This window comes from Quercus robur, chromosome 1 (genome assembly GCF_932294415.1).
Source record: "Quercus robur chromosome 1, dhQueRobu3.1, whole genome shotgun sequence".
NCBI classification, from domain to species: domain Eukaryota; kingdom Viridiplantae; phylum Streptophyta; class Magnoliopsida; order Fagales; family Fagaceae; genus Quercus; species Quercus robur.
The window spans coordinates 877,950-900,708 of NC_065534.1; the positions used below are offsets into that span (position 1 = coordinate 877,950).

Sequence of the window (22,759 nt, forward strand, 5' to 3'; positions counted from 1 at the left end):
AGAAGACACAAAGTTGTTTTTTCTATACTACTATTTTAGGGGCTTCCCTTATTTGCGATCCTTATTTTTTGTTCAAAAAATGTCCATACTCCTCTATGTTTAAGTAGAAACAAAACAAAAAGATAATTTGGTAAACATACAATTCTAACTCCCACTAAAAAATAGAGTCACTCTCTTGTTGATTTTTAAATTACTTTATTCACTTATAAATTAGATTTTCAAAATAAAAATTATTTATAAAAAATAAAAACATAGGCTTTTTTTTTTTTGTTATAAAATAGGACTACAAAACCTAAAAAGAGCCTCATCACATATGCAAGGTGCATGCAATGAGACTATTAGATAAATTCTTAGTTTCCACAATTTCAATGTGGGGGGTGGGTGGGAATTATGAACTCATAAAAGAGAGATTTAATTCACGCATGCAATGATGCGAGTAGATAAATTATTAGTTTTCAAACTTCCAATGCGGGGTTGGGTGGGAATTATGAATTCATCAAAAAGAGATTTAAGACACTGATTGATAAAAGTGAGTGACTACTGACTATATACATTGGCCTTAGAAAAAAAGAGGAGTAAGGGAAATTCCAAAATGTTTACTAATCAATCGTTGATTCCACGTAAATTTGATTGGATTAGCATCATATTCAACATTTGAATGCTATGGGCAAAGGAGGAAGGATAGGAAAAGTAAATCCAACGGGAGCCCGAATATATATTATACATGTTTTAAAATGTGTTTTGTGTTATTGTTTACGGTAAAGACAGAATTCCCTCTATCAGAATGAGAATGCTTTTTTTTTTTTTTTTCAATTAAAAAAAGAAAAAAGAAAGCAGAAAATGGAGAAAGATGAGAGCCTATAATAACTAAAATAAATAAGCGACTTTTCTTGCCTTCTTTATCTTATCCGGGATTTATTTATCTTCTTCCTACGTGAAGCACAGAGAAGCACAGAAAAGCACAAAAGCACAGAAGCTTCCTCCGACAACAACACAAATGGTTTTGGTTTTGGAGTTGAGCTATAAGCTTAGCTAGCACAAAATAACTCCCAACTCCCAACGAAGTTGCCGTGTTTCTTTGTCTTTGTGTTTGTCCGTTTATATATTTTATTTTGCTTTAGTACTAAAATAGAATACTACTAGTAGCAATTTTTTTACTGTTTTAATAGTTTAGAATCGAATCCATCCAATTCCAACCAATCCAATCTGAAACCTTCCCGCGCAAACAACAAGGAAGGAATAAAAATATAATATTTTTTTAATTAAAAAAAAAAAGAAAAAGAAAAAAAAAAGGGGTTTAGCGTAATAGTAGGGAAGGGAGTATAAATAGTGAGTGAGTGATGCTGATGAGGAGGATGCATTTTGTTGTAAATCATAATCATAATCATCATCAGCGCAGTGTAAAGAGTGTCGTTTACGCACTGCTTCTCTCTCTTTCCCTTTCTTCTAATAATTCTAAGAACGCCGCCGTCGTCCGATCAACGGCCACCATGACCACACAGGCCCAGCCTCAGCCTCAGCCTCAGCCTCCTGTGGCAAAGAAGGTGCCTCACAAGATGGAATTGTTCGGTGACGTGAGGGTGGACAACTACTATTGGCTCCGCGACGATTCTCGCTCCAATCCTGACATGCTCTCTTACCTCCAACAAGAGAACGCCTTTACCGATTCCCTCATGTCCGATTCCAAAAAGTTTGAAGATGAGCTGTATGCGGAGATCAGAGGGAGGATCAAAGAGGACGATGTGTCTGCCCCTGTGCGCAGAGGAGCTTACTATTACTACCAGAGGACTCTTGAGGGCAAGGAGTATGTTCAACACTGTAGGCGCCCTGTACCCAATCCCAACGCCCCACCTTCTGTGCACGACACCATGCCCACGGATCCCAATGCTGAAAAAGAGCATATTATCTTGGACGAGAATGTTAAGGCTCAATCTTATGATTATTATAGCATTGCTGCTTTCAAGGTCCACTCTCTCTCTCTCTGACTATTATCCCAATTAATTTGCTTCTCAAATTACAAAGCTTTTTACACTACACTACACTACAGGTTAGTCCCAATAACAAATTGGTGGCGTATGCCGAGGACACTAAAGGAGATGAGATCTACACTGTTTATGTCATTGATGCTGAAACTGGGGCTACTATGGATAACCCTCTTGTGGGTGTCACTGCCTATCTTGAATGGGCTAGTGATGCCTCTTTAGTTTACATCACCATGGATGACATTCTCCGCCCTCACAAGGTAGCTTCTTCTCTTTCCTTCTTCTTCTTCTTCTATCGCTAAATTTATCCTCATCCATACCCAAATTAGTTCCCACACATTTCATTCTAAATTACATAACACAATAAATGGGCTTGTTAGTTGTTATGTTAATGCTCTGTTGTTATTGCCCACAGGCATGGTTACATAAATTGGGAACACAGCAATCTAGCGATACCTGTCTTTACTACGAAAAAGATGATACCTTTTCTCTTGATCTTCAAGCTTCTGAAAGCAAGAAGTTTTTGTTTGTTGCTTCTGAAAGTAAAAATACTAGGTTTAACTTTTATCTTGATGTTTCAAACCCTGAAGATGGACTTAAAGTTCTCACACCTCGTGTAGATGGCATTGACACCTCAGTCAGCCATCGTGGGAATCATTTTTTTATCCAGAGGAGGAGTGATGAGTTTTTCAACTCTGAACTCATAGCTTGTCCTCTGGATAATACTAATGCAACTACGCTTCTTCTTCCACACAGACAAAGGTACTTATCAATTCCTACAAGTTTTACATTGTTAACACATTCATATAGTTTCTTGTGTTCTATGTTATATATGAAACAAATAAAGTAACTGTATTATATACCTACAGAGTGTAGATCTGAATGTGATAAAAAAAAATTGTATAGAATCAGACCCCCTTCTGCTTTAATTTCAGTTGTTTGCTTCTTGACATTTGGATCATCCTGTCATGGACCATCAGATCAAAATTAGTTCTTTTCAGAATTCAATACAATTCATGCTGGAAAGTTACTGTGAATTCTTATATTCAAAAGTGGCAAGAATTCAAATACCTGAAATGCTTCTTCTTTCTTCTAAATTGTCTCATATTTTCTGCTAACATGAAAGTCTGTAATATCTTTTGCAATAGTACACTTTTGCTGATGCTACATGTTAAATTTGTTCTCCTGTCCTTGAAGCTATAGAACTTTCCTCTCTCCCAACTTTACACAATGTGCGCATGTTAATCATAGAAAATCTAGGCATGCTTGATCTTATAAGCTTATCTTTTTTTACTGGGTAACAAATTTAAGAATCTAGATTAATATGTTCATGCTTCGTGGTGTTCAATGTTCTAAAGGTCAATTTCCTTGTTTTGACTTATAAATGCAAGAAAAAGGATTGTCATAGATTCAATGAAAACAAAATTCTACATCAAATCCATACCTAACATAGCCAGTAATAACTAGTCCTTTACAAAACATATACACATGGATACTAATCAAATGACAATAGTTGGCTACAGAATAAGGCATCCCTCCACTGAAAAGTGGAAACCCTCTTCTCCTATAGATTGAACCCTTGATGTCTCCGCAGAAAAAATGATAGTAAATTAGTTATACTTGAAGGATATAAGTATATCTGTAGATGTGAAGGACATACCTAAAGTCACTTGGATGTATATCCGGAAATGTGAAGGACATACCTGAAGGACTACTAGAACTTTGAACTTATTGTTCTGTTGCTCCATTATGCCGATTAGATATACTAGAGGGAAACCTGGGATGACTACTAGAATTTTAAACTTTTTTTTTTGGGATAAATCTACTAGAACTTTGAATTTATCATTCTACTGCTCAATTATGCTGATTAGATGTACTAGAAGGAAAGAGGTCCAAAACTCAGCAGATACTTATAAGCAGATACCTCTACTATATGGGAAGGAATGTACTTATATGGAAAAAGAAAAATATGAAGGTTGTGAAGGATAGGACAAAGACTAAGAAAGAGAAGGCAACACATTTGGGAAAGGAAAGTGGTCCAAAGCTCAGAAATGCTTTCCAAGTATGGGGAAGGAGAGAAAGGGGAGGGGGGAAGGGGGGGCCTGGGTTCGGATAAGAGTGTGGTGGTTTTTATTTTTATTTTTTTCCTTATGCTAGGCACATGAGGTGGTGGGGGATGGTTCTCGTATTCTTTTTTGGCATGATAAGTGGACTGGTGATGTTCCTCTTAAAATTCTTTATCCACAATTATTTTTGTGTTCAGCCAATAAGGAGGCTTGCATTTCTGATGTGTTAAGCACCTTAGTGGGTGATAATGACAGAGTGTGAAGTTTAAAATTTTAAATTTTAATGATTGGGAGTTAGCGGATTCCTACTCCATATTTCATTTCATCCAAACCCAAATTCCTAGGGTTGGAGGGTGTGACAGGCTTTGGTGTGACAGGCTTTGTTGGGATCTTAATAGAAGTGAGAAGTTTGATACTTGGTCTTTTTATCATAAGATTCAAAATACAGCTCCTTCCACTTTCCCTTGAAAGGGCATTTGGAAAGTTAAAGTTCCTAAAAGGGTGGCTTTTTTTATGTGGACTGCAGCTCATGGTCAAATTCTAACCTTGGATGACCTTATGCTTCGTGATCGCCCTTTGGTGAATTGTTGTTGTATGTGCTGTTATAATGCGAAATCTGTGGATAACCTGCTACTTTTTTGTCCGATAGCTCATTCTTTGTGGATGTATATGCTTCGGTTGTTTGGGATCGATTGGGTCATGCCAGGTTCAGTTATGGACCTATTATTTTGTTGGTATCATTGGCTTGGGAAGCATAGTTCTGATATTTGGAATCTGGTTCCAGGCTGTTTAATGTGGATTATTTGGATTGAACGGAATTGGCGGTCTTTTGAGGATGAGAGGATTGTGGTTCAGTTATTAGAGCTTTGCCAATGGACCCTCTTTGATTGGTTTCGGTGTTGGGGTTTCTCGGATTGTTCTACCCTTATGGATTTTCTTTCATCTTTTAGACTAGATTAGGGGCTACTTATGTCTTTTTTGTTCCTTTTTTCTTTTGTTCACTACCGTGAACTCTTTGCTGTTTTTCTTGCTTTTCTTTTATTAATAATATTTTCTTCTTACTTATAAAAAAAAAATGAGGTTCTGTACCTTGGTTCAATATCTCCAGCTTATGCTGGGAACATGTTAACTTCATATATAATTTGTCACATAATGGATGTCTTTGTCAGTCGGTTTATCCATATTAAGGGATCTCACTCTCTGTCACTCCCTAAAAAAAGGGGGGATAAAAAAAAACGCATACATAATGTGTGTTCTAGAGGGAACAGAACATTGCCTTGTCCCGGTAGTTAGGTAAATGGTCTCTAAGCAAACATATTTGTCCAACTGTTAGCAATTTGCACTTTCTCTAACCACTTATCCTTGTATGTCTATGTCTATGTCTATGTCAATTTATATGTATAGCAAAGGAATAACAACTTACAAGGATGCGTGTGTAATTTTGTCATATTGTGAACTTATTTGTTGCATATCCATTCTAGAAAATTTTGCATGTAGTGTGCTATTATCTTTTGTAGCTACTGTTCCCTCAATATTCTTGGAGGGCATGAGGTTCCATGGTCAAAAAACTTATGACATTTGAATTTTGTCCAGTGTAAAAATTCAGGACATACAACTCTTTAACGATCATCTCGTTGTATATGAGCGTGAAAATGGTCTACCAAAAGTAACTATTTATGGCCTTCCAGATGTTGGAGAACCTCTTAAGAGCCTTCAAGGTGGTCATCTTGTTGCGTTTATTGATCCCATATACTCAGTGGATCCATCAGAGTCACAGTTTAATTCCAGCATTTTACGATTTTATTATAGCTCAATGAAGACTCCTCCCTCTGTATATGATTATGATATGATGACAGGCGTTTCTGTCTTGAAGAAGATTGAAACAGTAAGCTATATGAACAGATCCTTTTCAAATTATTGTGTTCTGAATCGTCATCTGATTTACATGCTTATAACAATAGATATAGTTAATTTTTGGGTGGGGCTCTAGTATACTACATGTGTACTAGGGCTTTGTTCTTTATAAAATTTTTGTTCCTAATATAAAATAATGATATTGTTTTCTTTTCCGATCTTTTCTATGATTTCTGTTAATGGAATTGTGTGCATGGTCGCAGAGAGGCACTCATTTTCCTGTGATTTAAAATTAGTGTGCTTGCTGCTTCTATTAAGCTGGAACTTATCAAGATCTTGACATAAATTTGAATTAGTCCTTTAGGTGTGTACACATGATTTGACCTCATAATTTACATGCCTGCTTCATTTTATCAGCGCTTAAATTTTTCCTTAATGTTTGCTTGAACATTAACTAAAGCCAAGAATCCTAAGATGTGGGGGGTGGCAGAAAACCATACATTGAATCAGTGAGGTTATTCTTGGAAAAATATTACCAAAAAGAGGATACATAAACTTTGTCGATTGCTTTTTATAGATTTGTGGAAAAAAAAGATCATACAAGCACATATTTCAAAATTTTTGTGATGATTTGATCAAATTAAATTTCACATATTTGAGATGATTAGATGTATCTCTCTCAAATTCTTGTTGCAATATGAATAAAAAAAAAAGTTTCAACAACGTTCTCCCCCCCACCCCCCTTCTCTTACAATAACCTCTCCTGCTCTATTATTTCCAAAAATGTTAAGAATACTTCATTTTCAAAACTTGCTAAAACTATTGTATGAATTTTTTTGACCGTAAGGGTGTGAAAATTCTTGATGACCAAGAGAAACATAATTCTAATTGATTTTATTAATGAAGTATATACTCAATCTTATTGGTATCATCTCCTGGGACTTGTGGTTTATTTGAAAGTCATAGAGACCTCCTTTTGCTTAGGATTTGCAATTTTGCATCACTCTTCCCCATCCTCCCTGAGTTCTTTATTGCTTTTATTCATACCTTTGAAGTTTAGATTGATCTAGACTGAAATTTGAGAGGGTTGACTTCATCTTACATTTGTTGAAAAGTGTTTGTATCACAAGTATGCATTTGCATGGTTCATGTTATCAAAAATGTATTTAACCAAATAGTTCAGGCTTATGTATCTAAATTTTTGTAATTCTTTTTTAATATTAAAGGACTGAATATGAATGAAGACTGTTGCCATCAATATCTCAGTGGTAGATATATTTACATGCTAGACTGACATACATGTACTGATTGAATGCTTTTTAGTTTTTTCTGTTGCAATAACACAAAAATAGGTTAATTTCTTGTGTAATATCTTAGATTATGTCTCATATATTGCAGCTACTATTGTACATCATAATTCAGTAATTTTCTCCTCTCTCTTGCCCAGGTGTTGGGGGGTTTTGATGCCTTGAATTATTTTATTGAAAGAAAATGGGCGAATGCTCCAGATGGTACTCAGATTCCAATATCAATTGTTTATCGCAAGGATCTTGTGAAACTCGATGGGTCAGATCCATTACTACTTTATGGCTATGGCTCTTATGAGGTAATGAATTATTTCATAGATTAAACTAAGGATACTGGAACAAACAGGGATTTATATGTTTTTAATACCATAATGATAATGGAAAAAGTGGCATCTGTTTTTTTTTTATTTAATATTTTAACAAAATATGATTTTCAACGATCAAAGTTGTCGTAGAATGCTGTTTTGATGCATTATGTTTATGTATTATCCACTTGGAATATCCATTCTACAGGAAAAACTTTGTGATCTGGTGTACTATTCCTAGTTCTCTTGCCCTTTTAATTGTAATGTTCTGCAACTTGTTGAAGTTTAAGTCACTTGTTTTATCTATTCCTTTCTTCTGGGGTCTCCTGACTCTCATCAGAAGCTTCAACGTCCTAATTAGAGGCTACAATCCTGGATTCTGTTCTACATTTCTGGTCTAACAGGTCACTGTTCTCCAATCATGGGAAATAGTACAGCAGTCAATCAATGCATTGCTAAAAGTCTATTTTATGTAATCAAGCACTTTTTTTTTTTCCTTTTGTTATACGAACATATTATTCATCAATTGGCTGTTCATTTTGGTTATGTTCTTGTGTGCTGTGTTCACCCATTTATCTATTCTGTTTCTTTCTTCTTTTTTTCACTTGTACTCAATGAATTCATTCAGACTCACTCTATAATTCAAAATTTCTTGTTCTAAACAGACATGCATAGACCCCAGTTTCAAGTCATCAAGGCTGTCTTTGTTAGATCGGGGTTTTATTTATGTAATAGCTCACATCCGTGGAGGTGGTGAAATGGGAAGGCAGTGGTATGAGAATGGGAAGTTGTTGAAGAAAAAAAATACTTTCACTGATTTTATTGCTTGTGCTGAGTACTTAATAGAAAACAAGTACTGTTCAAAGGAAAAATTGTGCATTAATGGAAGAAGTGCGGGAGGATTGCTTATTGGTGCTGTTCTTAATATGAGACCTGATTTGTTCAAGGCTGCTGTGGCTGGAGTACCTTTTGTAGATGTTTTGACTACAATGTTGGATCCAACCATCCCTCTTACCACTTCAGAGTGGGAGGTGTGTTTCTTTTTCTCATGAGATTCTGATGTTATTGCTATCTCAACCTTTGAAAATGTTTAAATTTTGGGTTGTCAAACACAGAAAGTGACTAGTGACTTTGTTCTTCTAGAAAACTTTTGTAATGCAGGGTGCAGGCGAATATGAACATGGAGATGATGTGCATAAAAGCATAAGTACATCCATGCATTTACCATTTGATAAGACTCTGTACTAGCAGCTATGCCTTACATGTGATGAATCTCTTGTTTTGAGGACCATGTTTTATCATTATACCAGGCTATATCTCTAAGATAGGATTCACCCAAATTTGAGGACTTTCATTTTCATATGTGCTATAGAGATACTGGAATGCTTTGATTAGAATTTTTGTATTTGCGAGTGGTTCTTTACGTTGTTCATGGTTCTACTGATATACTTATCTCACATTCTCCTCCTGTCTCTGAGATTTTAAGATTGCAATTGACTCTTAGTAGGTGCTGCAAGTAGATCTGGTTATATTTTATTGATAGTGCTGGTGCAGACAATCTGCCTGTAGCTGATTACTTTCTCTTAATGCAGGAATGGGGTGACCCTCGGAAGGAGGAGTTCTACTTCTACATGAAGTCATATTCCCCTGTTGATAATGTGAGAATTATACAACTCTATGTGTTTCCTTTACATGTAGTTGACCAGTTTTCTCTGAACTGTGAAGCTAGATTAGTCATCATTTTCACCATTTAAACATGATTTCAGAGTTGTGTATTATTGTAGATTATCATCATTCTTCATTCTGATCTGACCTTTAACAATATTTACGCAGGTTAAGGCACAAAATTATCCTGACATTCTTGTAACAGCTGGTTTAAATGGTAAGCATAAATGCTTAACACTTTTTATGAGTGTTAGAAGCCCTACTATTGTAAGTAAAAAAAAAAGTACATTTATATCCGAAACGAATAACCATTATTCTTTTGATTGGTAATTTACACACTTTAGTGAGTCTTGAACCCTAGGCCTCACCTATGATCTCTCACCCAGTAGGTTAGTAGTTTTGGCATGAAAACTATATCTAGGTTCTTATCTTTTTATTTTTGGCAAATCACCATCATAGCATGCACTAACTTCAAATAGATGAAGTTCTAATCCATGCTACAAAGTGTCAAAAACTAGTCAGATGTTCAAGATGTTGGGTCACGCGAGCTGGTTAAATACCCATACAAGGGAGCCCACTAAGCTTTCTGACATGCTTTCTTGGTACAATATTATCAAATTAATGTTTGTTTGGATGATCATTATATGTGATACATTGGATAGTTGTTAGTCTGCCAAATTGACCCTTATGCATGGTTATCTGACAGCAGAGAAACATGTTATAATTTTCTATATGATGCATATATTCCTTCTCATTCAATCTGAACCCTTGTGCATTGTGACAGATCCACGTGTTATGTATTCTGAACCTGCTAAGTTTGTGGCGAAACTGAGGGATCTGAAGACTGATGATAACCTACTGTTGTTTAAATGTGAACTTGGTGCTGGGCATTTTTCGAAGTCAGGAAGGTAACAATTTTTCTGGTTATTGTATCTATAACCATTCACAATCTTTCTTGCAACTACATAACAATTATAATGATGCTGATGGTGTTTGAATAAGTGATAAGCATGTTAGTAGCTATTATATAAGAGAATTTGGTGCATACATGTTTCGCTGTTGTTTGAGGGTGTTATGCTAATGGGCCTGTGGTTCAATTCTATTTGATAAAGTACCACTTATTCCAAAAGTTTAAGCTAATAGGACATAGTGAATTTAATCACCTAACTGTTATTCTTACAAACTCAATACGTGGGGCTCAAGACGGTTCGAACTCAAAATGACCGTCTTTGATCGAAAGTGGTTGCATGTCTTCTCTCTAATAACTTAAATTTATTGTATTATTATTTTGATGGATGCAGATTTGAGAAGCTCCAAGAAGATGCATTCACGTATGCCTTTATAATGAAGTCTCTAAATATGATTCCTAGCCATGGATCTGAGCAAAATTGATCACTTGCAAAATGGTGTCGGCAACATCTTTACTAGTTTATGTGTGTTAATTCTAAATGTGATCTAAAATGTTGATTTGTTAGTGTTGATTGCTGCAATTTACAACTTTACACGTAGTATGGAAAAACAAATGTATCATTATTTGATACCAGTTACAAATTCTGGTGGTTTTTATCTATATTAGGGACTATTATTTGGTGTTGCCCATAAATGTCATTTACAAGACCAAATTATGTGGAATGTCTCAATAATTGATTTCATCACCAAGTAGAACGTTATAACACTGGTACATCCAAATACTGCACATGTTCTCGTTCGTAAAACTCAACAGTTGCACTTGACAAGAAGTAATTGTGGGAGCATTTCAAGTGTTAATATTGATAGAAGATCTCAATTCAAAGATGTGAGACCTATCAAGGCTTAGATTTATCAGAACCTCAGTTCATTGAAAGATAAGATAGAAATATTGTCGAATGTATTATATTTTGTTAATCCTGAGTTCATTTCAAACTCTATGCAAGATAAAGCAAGTTCGCTTATTATGCTCATATGACATGAAGTAGAGTCACGGTAAAAAATGATGATAAATGTTAAGAAGCAAATCTTGCCATATCTTAAGAGGAATCTGGATTATAGAGGGGGGAAAAAGATTACTAGACATTGAAAATATATACTGATTAAACTTGGACTAATCTATCAGTTACGGATGGTGTCCTTCTCCCTTCAATGAATGATTGGTACGTTCTCTAGCTACATTTAAATTGCGTCTAGCCTAGATGGAAACATACTTTCACTCTGTAAAATGTCATTCCACGAAGGGTCCACTGAAGGAAGACTATATTCATCAGGTTTTAGGGACAAAGCAAAATCTGGCAATGCTGGAGCTGTCTGCTCAATCCTGCAATCAAGGATACCCAATTAAACATATTCTTGTTTTCTACCATATTTAAGAACAAAAAAACCAATTATTTTAGCTCAACATTGATACAAGGTTCCTATAAATATAAAAAACATTGATACAAGGTGCAAGAAAACAAAAAATTGGCCATAAAATCCAAAGCCATTTTCAGATACCGGTTAATATGACTGCCAGCCCATGTTACAAAGTTTCCAACATACTGATACTTTAGACAAAATGAACTGCAGCTAGTTAGCTATTCCTTTGACATAACAACCATCTGGGGCTATATATGAAACATAATAAACCAGTATAGTATTAGTATTAGTATAGAGTCTATAGACTAACTTACGATTCATGATTGAGTGTGTCCCGTTTCATTTGCACCTTACTTGCAATGTCTTTTGCAATCTTCTCGGACAGGTACTTGCTGCTAGTCCTCCAAACAGGAGGATTTCTGGACCCAAAACAAAAAAAAAAAAAAAAAAAAAAAAGGTGTACGTAAGTGATACAGTGGACTCAGCAATAATATATAATAATAAAGAAGATAAAATTAGCGGACTTTTTATTTATTAAAAGATACAAAACAAAACAATGAGAAACACGGCACAACAGAACAAACCGCCCCCTCCATCTTCCAGCTCCTACCGAAAACATAATGGTGATGGAGAGGCACATTCAAATCTTCCTAAACAGGCTCTCCTTTGTCTCAATCACCATAGCCACCTTGACCCTTCTCCTCCTCTTCCTCCAAACCCCACAAACCTGTGTCCCTCCAAACTCACCTCCCAAACCCCACCTCAAATTCCCAAAGTCCTCCTGTGATTCCTCCCCACGCGAGCTTCTACCCATTGACAAGAAAAATCGGCGCCTCTGGTCCTCCAACTCCTGGCAATCCAAAGTCTCCTCCTTTTCCCACTTCTTCACCTCAATCCGCCATCTGGGTTTTCTTCACAACCACTCCAAAGTCCTCTGTGTCTCCGCTGGGGCTGGCCACGAGGTCATGGCACTATCGAAGCTTGGAACTTTGGACGTTACTGGGGTTGAATTGGTCGACTCGCCACCTTTAGTGAGCCGCGCCGATCCGCATAACTTGCCTTTCTTTGACAATATCTTCGATTTGGTGTATACTGGGCATTTGGAGGAGGCTTTGTTTCCGGCCAGATTTGTGTCTGAGATGGAGAGAACGGCGAGGGGTAAAGGGGTCTGTGTTGTCGTTGTGGAGGAGTGTGGGGATGACGATGTGAGACAGATTGTGGGTTTGTTTCAGAATTCCAGTCTTGTTAGCGTGGCCAATGTTAGTTTGGTTGGATTGAGAATGACAAGGATTATAATGAGAACTAGGATGTCTTAATTGATTTAATTCTTTGTTTCATTCAAATGTTTATTTGATTTGTTAATGTTGCTGTTGGATATATATGTGTTGTGTGTGATGATGTGGGGTTGCTGAATTACTCATTATCTTAGCATTAAAGTCCAATTGAATTTTAGTGGCTTAAGAAAATGAGAGGAGATCTAATGAGAAGGTGAATCTTATGGAAGCTAAATGAATCTGACTGCATATAGAAATGCTGTGAGAACTATGAGATTCAATGAATGAAAATCCTTTGTTTACATTTTACTTCTACTCTTATCATTGTGCTTCATAATTCAGGCCTGCATCTCTAATGTATTGGATATGTTTCTTTGGCTACTACACTTAAGCTTTTGGAGTCTGTTTTCCTTCCAAACTCTGTATTAGGGATCAAGTTTTGTTCATTCCAACCTCCAGTGGCGGCAATATGATTCTAGTCAAGCTCTTTGCCATATCTTGCAATTCCTCCAATGGTTCTTTAGAGTTCTTTAGATCTGAAATGTTACCGATTACTTGATTTAACAATATGGCAATTCTAATAACCACATACAACAGAATTAGCAAGATTCTTTAATGATTCCTGCACCTATTATGATGTGATTTTGAGGTCAAGTGTTTGCTGAGTTGGGTGTCCATATGAAATATTTGAGCTTCTTATGTTTCATCTGCACTTCTTTTTTTCCTGCAGTTTGCAAAATTTTACCAATAGGAAGGTGTTCCAAAAGGCTTTGTTTGTCTGTGATTGATGCCCAAGAAACGCTGTTGTGATCTTGTGATTCTAAATAAGCTCCTGGGAAATAATGCTTGCCCCTTTGAGAATGAAAAAACCCGCCTGGAAATGATACGTGCTTATGGTGCTTCAGCTTTTGAGGTTCAAACATGTTCTTCATAAAGATCAGGTCATAATTTGCCCTTAGAGAACACTGAAGTGCCCTTAAAAAAAAAATTTGAAGCACCTCCACTGGTATAATTTGAGAACCTTAGAGCAAAGAGCTTGTCATAGACCAACCAAAATCTATGTGATGACAGAATGATGTATGGATGAAGGCAAAAGGTCAAACTCAACCATATTAGTTGAAGAGAATACTTTTGGTGATTTTCTGATATCTGTGCAAGATCTTCAAAGTTGATTCTGGAACTAGGATTGCTTTGAGAGTTTTCTGCTAGAAATTCTTTTAAGTTCATGAGCATGATATTCCATATTTGATTACTAGATTTGCTTTCTAGACATGATAGATTCATGGAGTGGTTATCTATCAATTTTAAGGTGTTTAGAGATCATGAGTTTCTGATTTTTTGTTGTTGAGTCAATAACAGTTCTTGTCTTCTTCAGAAACCCATTGAAGCCTGTTATATCATTTGGTATGTTTTGTACGTGCAAATTCATCTGATTTCTTTAAGTTGATCATCAGTATTTGCCTTTATCAGAAAGGAAAGGCTAAGCTAATGCTGCCATTTCCTTTCAAGGTAATGTGCCTCATTTTGTTAGATGAAATAACTGCTTTATATCCTGAACATGTACACCTTTTGACTATGTGAGATGCATGCATTTACACTTACATGGTATGTGTCAGTGAGAGAGAGAGATCAGTCAACTACCGTGATAAAGGAGGTGTGATATTGAAGGATTCACAGGCTTTCTTACTCTCCTTGAGAAACTGATCTGCTGCTTGCAGAGCTGCTACTGCCATCATATGAAATCTTTCTGTTTTCCCCTCGTCAAGGATCAAACCATGATAATAGTATGCAGCAGCCTGAAAGATAAATAAATAAAGACTTGGATGCATCATGTTTTTTCATGTAATAGCCAAGTATGCACACTGGAATTCTGTACTCTAGTAATACGAAGTAGCTTCCTGATATAGCAATTATGAAACAGAAAGCTGTAATCTTCTCTCTCCTCTTCTTTTACAATAAAAACACTGGTTTCTGAATCGAGGATCTATATCACTGAAAACATGTCAAACAACTAGGTTTTGGATATGTCAAAAAAAAAAAAAAAAAAAACTATTAGTTATATCATCAAAGCATTGATCTCATTAGAATGCCCGTGCTATTTTCATTTTACTTGTGGAGAGGAACAAATTAGACAAGGCATGAGTGAGTAGCTTAGCCTTACATTACATTAAATTTGCAGCAGTAAACACTAGTCATGGGTCATATTATCAACTCCTTCCTTCTTTAATAGAATATACAGCGTTGATCATTAGACTACACAACATGGTAGATGTGTATTATGCAGCCTTCATTGTCTTTGTTTATCAATTTCTTTTCTAACAGTCATAGTGACACAGGACAACCAGAACAAAACTGAAATAACGGAAAAATAAAAGATATGTCCTAGGAGTTAGCACCTAGGCATTGCTTGGAGTCAGCACCAAGCAGGGAAACCATTAGGAGTTAGTATCTAGGGTGGACCTGGAGTCAACACCAGACCAAAAGAGACTAAACGACCATTGTTTTCATTCATCAAAATATCAACTATCTCCTCAAGGAGTACAATAGGTTGCTTATAAAGGATTGCTAAACCCTAGTTCTAAGTTCTAATTGGCTAGGAAACCCTAATTGCCTTATTACAAAAATAACCTTACTTCTAAATTAAAATACTAAAAGCCCAATAAACTAATAGGACCTAAAATATAAAAATACAATTGGCTTGCAAACATAAATAATATTAAATAATAATTTTCTTGCATCTCCCGCATCACATAGTTCCAATGTTCATTTATGCAGCTTAATTAGTGATTTTAGGAGTTTCCGCACAGAATAGTAAGGAAAACACAACTTCTTACCATTGATGAGTGAAAACCAAAAAAGCCTAAGATGCCATGAAGTAATAGTTTCAAATGCAGAGATGTGATATAAAAAGAAAAAGAAATATACCTTGGCCTTAATTATCAGAAAAAAGAAATATACCTTGGCCTCATTATGTTTCCACTTAACAAAAAGCTTATGCTTTTCCCCCCATCGATTTGCCAGTGGAAGGTTTACTATGTTTTCTTGTGCCTGCAGAGAGTAGCATAGTAAAACAGAAACATATACAAGTAAATATACGACTCAGTTTCCCAATCACAAATAAACTTATAAACATAAATATGAACTACTGATGAGACATCAGCCTGCCTTGTGTTGCTCAGAAATGGCCAAGCCTTTTTCAAGAGGCTTTCACCCTAAAAACTGAACTAGGCCCCATTCCCTCTATGTCCATTCTATCTTAATATTGCCGCATGAATGCACTTAGTAAGACCAGGGATGCCCTCAATGATTCCTTCCTCTCCCTTTAAGGCCAGAACTAGCACTAGTAGATGATGATATCCAACTCAAAAACCCAAAGACAAACAAGCTTACCTTATTACTAGTTAAAGGGGAAAGGGGGTAAAACCAAATCTAAGAAGCTGGCAACTGCGAGACCAGGAGAATAGTGAAGATATGCAAACTTATAAAAAAAACCAAAGAAATAAAGCAGAGGGCATTGAAATGGGAAATTTCACCATTTCATATAAGTAGAAGTTAGATATGTTGGAAACCTTGAGACTAAGACATTAAAGCGCACCTACAAAGATTTGTCAATGAAGTCAACTTATTTTAGTCTTCCCATTTTCCAGATCTAATGCAAAATATATGTGACCCACATTTTGTTGTACTCATACACAATTCAAATTTTGATGATCAGGGTAACCCTTAGGCCTTTTTCTTAGCTTTATCTCAAAATAAGTCAAATTTGGTAGCCTAAAGATAAGCCTGGATACATAATCTGCAAGCCTTTTTTGTAGCTGATGTATTGCTTTTGCTCCATGTGACTAGAGTACTAGACATATATGTGGCATGAGTAGATAACTATAACAGGTGGGATGTTGTATCATGCAGAAATGAAGCTTTCATTTAGAAACTATTAGGCACATTGAGAGCAAAAAGAAAAACAGGGAAGAATACTTCAAAGGCCAGCAAAGAATTTACCATCCACAATGTGATGGAGAGATTAGGAAAAGGAAAAGAAAGCAATATTATATTTCGATTAGAAGTAGTATTAGGCACAGTTAGAAGGGAAAATTTTGTTTTCCTAGGTCCCAACTCCCAAATATGATACCTCAATTTTCTTTTTCTGCAAAACCGGTCTACCTCTAACTTATTGAATGGATCATTCATGAAGGACAATGTAGAACATAATGAACCAATAAGATGTTATTTTGAATGTGTACAATAATGCTTCATTTATAGTGAAGGATTCAGATTTCTACCTGATGCCAGTATTTTACCATCTCACATGCAAGTCTCCGTTTCACTGCCATTGTGGCTTGTATACTATCAATAGCCATTCCAAGTTGAATTTCAACTACCTGTATCATTAGAAAAGAAATTAGGCAAAAGGGAAAACCGATTTGAGATGAAGATTTTGTTTTGGGTCCATATGCAATTCTCATTCTCTTTGCTGTCTGCTTTTCAATAGCCATATGCTTCCAGGTTGATCTATCCTTCACTCCCTATACACTTCAATTGGTCCTACTCAATTTCATTTTAATCATTGCACTGCCAATAATCAGCCTAACTTTTAGAATCATTAACTGGTTGGTAGTTTTATCTATAGAAATTTATTGCTTAGTTCAGCTTCATGCCTACTTTAACAGCTGGGCTAGTGCTATTCTGTATTGCACCCTGTCACTTGTGTCCTTAAAATTAGAAAGGAAAATATTGCAATATTGCATAAAATATGGAAGAATGAATGGTGCTCTTGGTGTAATGACACTGACAGTATTTCTTCCAGGCAGAGGAAAGAAAGGCCAGGGAACGGTTGCAAATTACAACTATGAAGAAGCTCATGTTTCTTGCATGTGCAATCTATTTTTGTCTTATGATACAATAATTACAAATCTACCATATACAATATAAAAGTGAAAAATATTTCATATTACCATTTCACTGGTCTGAAGCTAAACTCGAAATAACAAAAGCAAGACTCTGGAGCCTGATAAAATCCTCACTCAAACAGAATACTTGAACGCGTATTCAATCGTGAACTACAGAATACTTAATCCATGTATTGGAGACACAAGCAAGGAAAATATAAAAAGGATTCAGTAATATGGATTCAACAAATGATGGCATAACTTCAAAAGTATACAGGTTACAACAAATGCCAATATTCTGATATTCCATGGCCTAAATAATAAATACGGAATGCATATATAATAGAATGCGTAGTTTCTCTATTTTATAGAGGCAAAGGTGGAGTGCCAACCATATAGCTTTACCTGGCCTAGAGCTTGCAAGCAAAGGGCTTCTAGCACTTCTTCTGCCAGGTCTAATGGTAGATCTTTCCTACAGTAATTAATATTTTCAGGAGTCAATTTGACCTTCCAAAGCATGAAGTTTGTTGTAAGAATAACCTGAAAACTCAAATTCATCTGAAAACTATAGATGGTTGTTTTTAAAGAAGAATTTCAGCAAACCTGTCTTCAGGTGGGAACTGAGGGAGAGCATGTTTGACAGCAAAATCTAAATATCCAGCTGCCTTCAAAAGCAAATCAATAGATTTTCGACTGCACTCTAATAGAGAACTCAAACATGATATCTATTAGTGACATCAATGAAGAAGGTTTCATATGGAAGTGCAAAGTAAACAAAGGTTAAAAAGAAAAATGAAATAACAGCTTATAGACTCCATTTCCACAATCATGGACACAAACAGTCATGGCAAGAATAATACTATGTGATTTATTCAACATAATGAAAAGAGATTACCATACATGTCCTGGCAGGATGTACTTAATAGTTTTATCAGCGGATTGGTACATATTAGTGTTGGATACTAGTAGTATCATACTACTTAAATTAAGGGCATATAGGTAGAACATCTATAGTGATGTTAAAGTCTAAATCCAAAAAAATGTGACTTCTAATGTTACAAGTATTGAATTTAATCAATGTTCAGGCTATGCAAGCTTCTCACTGTCACTCACTGACAGATATTTCCCTGAAACCTTGCATGTTCATGCATTTCAAATAGAGAGACAGTTGGGCACATTGATGCAGATGCAAGTTTTCCCTTACTAACTTGTAAAGGTCCTTTTACTTTTCATGATCTAGAGAGAATACAGGGATAGTGCCTATAAATGTCCAATCTTTACCAAATAGCTAATGATCAACAAACCATGAATATATAATTGTTTTTTATAGGAAAAACCACAAATATAGAGAAATCTGGCAGTAAGGAAACTGGTTACAGAATATGGAGGAAAAGTAGAAACTACAGTATAGAGAGCATGTTAAAATTAGTCCTTCAGTTTAAATTGTATATCATATACTTTCTGAGTTCTCTCTATCAAGAATAAGGAATAATTCAAGAGAAATCAAGAAAAGTGCAGCAGTCAGCATTTAATCACACCTTCAGATACTTTAGACTGATAACCATCAGTGGATGCTTTAGAAAGGAGCAAGAAGTTGGCCTGTGATAATGTTAGCATGGCCATCAAGTGCAAAACTGAAAGTACCTCATACCAAGAATTAGACATGGTTGTTTCCTGCAAAGGCAATGATCTGGATCAGAAATGTTTTGAAGGGCTTAAGAAAGGATTTAAATACAGTTTAAGTGTTTCACCTCTGCATCATCCTCCTGATTTACCCAACTGAATTGCAACTTATGCTGTAGCTTGTTACCTGCATTATGATATAAAAGTCCATAAGAAATTATATTAAACCAGAATAAACTTAAAGAAAGGAGGCTGCATCCAAACCATGTACTAAAACTTTATTTAATCACTGAAGGAGGTGGGAAAACATTCTTGGTCCTTGAAATCTTACTTAATTTCACTGAACTGATTCATCTAGTTGGCTTAGCTGAACAACCTAACATTAATAGTAGTAAAAAATGACATGTTAATTAAGGAATTACCAAAGAGTATGACTTCGGATAGAATAAAATAGTGAAAAAGAATATATGTGGCTGATCCTAACTCCAACATCTTGGTACTAAGGCTTGGTTGTTGCTGTTGGGTTGAGGCTTGAGGCACTAAACTTCTGATGTATTTCAGTGCAAACAAAGCATTATTGGAATTTTTTGGAGCAGTGTATTATCCAATATTCATACCATTTCCTGCCCTTAATGCAAATTCTTTGTTATTAACATACCATTGTAAACTAGTCCCAACTGCACTGGCAGGTAATCTTCAAGAGCCTGCTGAAGATCAGCTAATGTTGAACCTCCTGCATAGCAAGCCAATCTATGAGAGTAATTAGTCAGTCTAAACCAAAACTGGGAAATCCAGAGAAATGTTTATAACTCAGCAGACCATGTTGTGTGGCTGTTCTTCTTGATTTTGCAGATCTAGGTGCTTCTTGCCCTGCCATGACAACAATACGTGTTCTCAGAGCAGATAAACGTTCAACCAAATTCTTGGATAACCCATCATCAAGTGGCAGCACAAAGTCAACTGGTTTAGGAATCCTTAGTCCAGGAACAAACACCATAATCTCCCCAACATTTTTTGGGTTTTTTCCACCAGAGTCATTTGGTGTTGATACAAGGCACCCCATATATACTCAATTTTTGCTTCTTCCAAGTCCTGAACAAGATCAAATGAGTTGCTATCTGGATTAAGGTTAACTTGATAAGAAAAACATCCTAAAAAACTTATCAATCAACACAGAAATTTTTTTCTTTTCCACTGAGAGATGCAAGTGTGAGAGAAACTTCTGAACATATAAAGAATTATGAGACTCCCATCCTAGAGAACCCAATGGTAAAGTTGGTAGCAGATGATTGATACTTGATATTCTCAACCATAAAATTCTAAGCACGACAGACCAACACACGTAAAATTGAAAATTAATATTCAAGAAAATGGGCCATAAACAAAGAGTAGATAAAATGCAAACCCCCAGAATAGTGGGCAATTCATAAGAATCTGATTCAGGAGCTTCCAAGAACATTCAGAAATATGGAATTCAAATGCATATCAACCAAAATAACTAATGGAGCTTCTTACAAATTCATAATTTACAGTTTCTACCGTCATTGAAAACTTAAAACCACAACTTTTGTTTTTCTCTATATACACAATTTTCACTTTATTGTATCAATTAAAAAAACAGTAAGTCATTGATAGCTCACCTTGACTCCTAATCAGAAAGTTGGTGAATATTAGTATACCACTAACTCTGTCCGAATCTATGCATAAATACTTCACATTACAAACAAGAGAAAGCGGAAAAGGTGTAGTGAAACAGATCAAAAACAAAAGCTGTTAAATGAGGTTGGTCTATATATATGAATATTAAATTCAGTTTGTTTAGGCCAAAAGCATGATTTCTTTGCTTTGTGGCAAACTTTGGTGACATGGGTATTACATGTTATGTGACTTTTCATTTTTCCATAAATCGAACCATCTCTAAAGACACAAACAGCTCATACGTCACAACACAGAAAACGGCTATTTTTAATTCTATAACGTAACTAAAAAGGTAGAGCTAGGAGCCCAAAAAAAGCAACTTCAACACAAGTACATGGTACATAGACACAGACAGACACAGCTCACATGTCACATGTATGATATCATGCGTTATAAACTAACCAATTTCCAGATTGAAATGATTCTTCATTGCCCCGTTTGGTTATCAGGAAAGTGATGGCAAAAAGAACCAACATTCTTTTCGTTATTTAAACGTTTGCATTGTTCTTTCTCCTTTCTTTCTAGTATTTATTTATTTTTATTAGAAAATTTTCCAATTTGAGCAATGGTCTCGTGTAAACTATATATGATTTCATATCACTTAAGCAATTTATGTTGGGACAGTGTAGCATATAGACACCTGCAGTAATGGGTTGTCTAATCATGAAGATAGAAAGTTATATATATATATATATATATAACAGATATACTTTACAAAGATTCATCAAAAAGATATACTTTACAAAGATAACTTTCGTAAAATTTTCTCGTTGCATTTTATGAATGAGTACAAGCTGCTCTTATATGGTGATTTTTAAACACATCTACAGCATCATTTAGATGATGCAGTTGGTCACACGAGCCGTTAATTTATTTATTATTTAATTAATAATAGCACACAGCAATATCAGTTGACTTTCGATCTTATTTCATTTTAACAAATAGTAATGTAAGGGATAACTTTTTCACGACATTTTTAATTTATTAAATTAATAAATTGTGATTAGAATAACATCACTTTCATTAGAATTTATCTTCAACGTCATTTTTATTATACACAGAGCAATGTTAAAAAATATTGTCTCCACTTATTGATTAACTAAATGCGTTGAGAAACACAATTTTGTCACATGATGAATAAAACATTTCCCCATCACCATAATGTTATCTCAACTCTCAACGCCCAGGCAGACACAGGTAGGTGTTAGACTCTATAAATCTCTTTCATAAATCATACATCCATAAACTAAACTGTGACAACTGACAAAAGATTAGCTCATCCATTTCAGTTAACTTTTCCTGCAGCATATTGTTTTGGCTGCCTTTTTTTGCCGAACAGCATGATTTTGGGAAATATTTAAGAAAAAAAAAAGTATTGGGTTAAACTTATTTAGTTATGTGATATATCTTTTGGAACTTGAATTTGTCAAGCCCAAGTTTCTTGTGAAACTCAAGTTTACCAAACTCAAGTATTATGACATTTGGTAAACTCGAGTTTCACTTGGAACTTGAGTTTAACAAAATCGAGTTCTAAAAATGTGCTACATAATTAAATAAGTTTAATCAGGTCCTAAAATGATGCTATTTAGTAAAGTTTTCCTTGTTTTGGGCCTTTTGGCCCTTTTGGTTTTGCGTGAGCCCGTGACAAGTAATTCTTGGTGATTAAAATAGTGAGTTTTACTGTAAAAATAAATAAATAAATAAATAAGTAAACCATGTAAACAAATTACCATTAAAAAGAAAGGCCACCAAAACGGAAACTGCTAAAATA

General features: G+C 35.4%; 3 protein-coding genes across 5 annotated transcripts; 2 read left to right on the forward strand and 1 right to left on the reverse strand.

Annotated features, from left to right (window-relative positions):
* Nucleotides 1–917: 917 nt before the first annotated feature.
* Nucleotides 918–10,782, forward strand: LOC126714643 (uncharacterized). Its single transcript, XM_050414877.1, has 10 exons — nucleotides 918–1,964; nucleotides 2,048–2,242; nucleotides 2,398–2,744; nucleotides 5,642–5,933; nucleotides 7,350–7,508; nucleotides 8,180–8,545; nucleotides 9,107–9,172; nucleotides 9,348–9,396; nucleotides 9,964–10,087; nucleotides 10,481–10,782. The coding sequence occupies exons 1-10, from the start codon at nucleotides 1,341–1,343 to the stop codon at nucleotides 10,569–10,571; spliced, it is 2,313 nt and encodes a 770-aa protein (XP_050270834.1). The 5' UTR covers nucleotides 918–1,340; the 3' UTR covers nucleotides 10,572–10,782.
* A 234-nt stretch (nucleotides 10,783–11,016) lies between these two features.
* LOC126714666 (uncharacterized) lies at nucleotides 11,017–21,177 on the reverse strand. Of its 3 annotated transcripts, none has more exons than XM_050414917.1 (12): nucleotides 20,931–21,173; nucleotides 20,110–20,382; nucleotides 19,949–20,023; nucleotides 19,419–19,477; nucleotides 19,206–19,341; nucleotides 18,271–18,367; nucleotides 18,073–18,139; nucleotides 17,062–17,160; nucleotides 15,740–15,829; nucleotides 14,423–14,577; nucleotides 11,822–11,926; nucleotides 11,017–11,469 (listed from the first exon to the last, which is right to left on the reverse strand). In XM_050414917.1, the coding sequence occupies exons 2-12, from the start codon at nucleotides 20,351–20,353 to the stop codon at nucleotides 11,328–11,330; spliced, it is 1,269 nt and encodes a 422-aa protein (XP_050270874.1). In that variant the 5' UTR covers nucleotides 20,354–20,382; nucleotides 20,931–21,173; the 3' UTR covers nucleotides 11,017–11,327. The 3 variants fall into 3 exon arrangements, 2 of the variants coding, with proteins under 2 accessions (XP_050270874.1, XP_050270883.1); XM_050414926.1 differs by having other exon boundaries at nucleotides 11,327–11,469; nucleotides 11,818–11,926; nucleotides 20,931–21,176; XR_007651660.1 differs by lacking the exons at nucleotides 11,017–11,469; nucleotides 11,822–11,926 and adding an exon at nucleotides 13,215–13,317 and having other exon boundaries at nucleotides 13,410–14,577; nucleotides 20,931–21,177.
* LOC126714687 (uncharacterized) lies at nucleotides 12,070–12,832 on the forward strand. Its single transcript, XM_050414952.1, has one exon. The coding sequence runs from the start codon at nucleotides 12,128–12,130 to the stop codon at nucleotides 12,821–12,823; it is 696 nt and encodes a 231-aa protein (XP_050270909.1). The 5' UTR covers nucleotides 12,070–12,127; the 3' UTR covers nucleotides 12,824–12,832.
* Nucleotides 21,178–22,759: the final 1,582 nt, after the last annotated feature.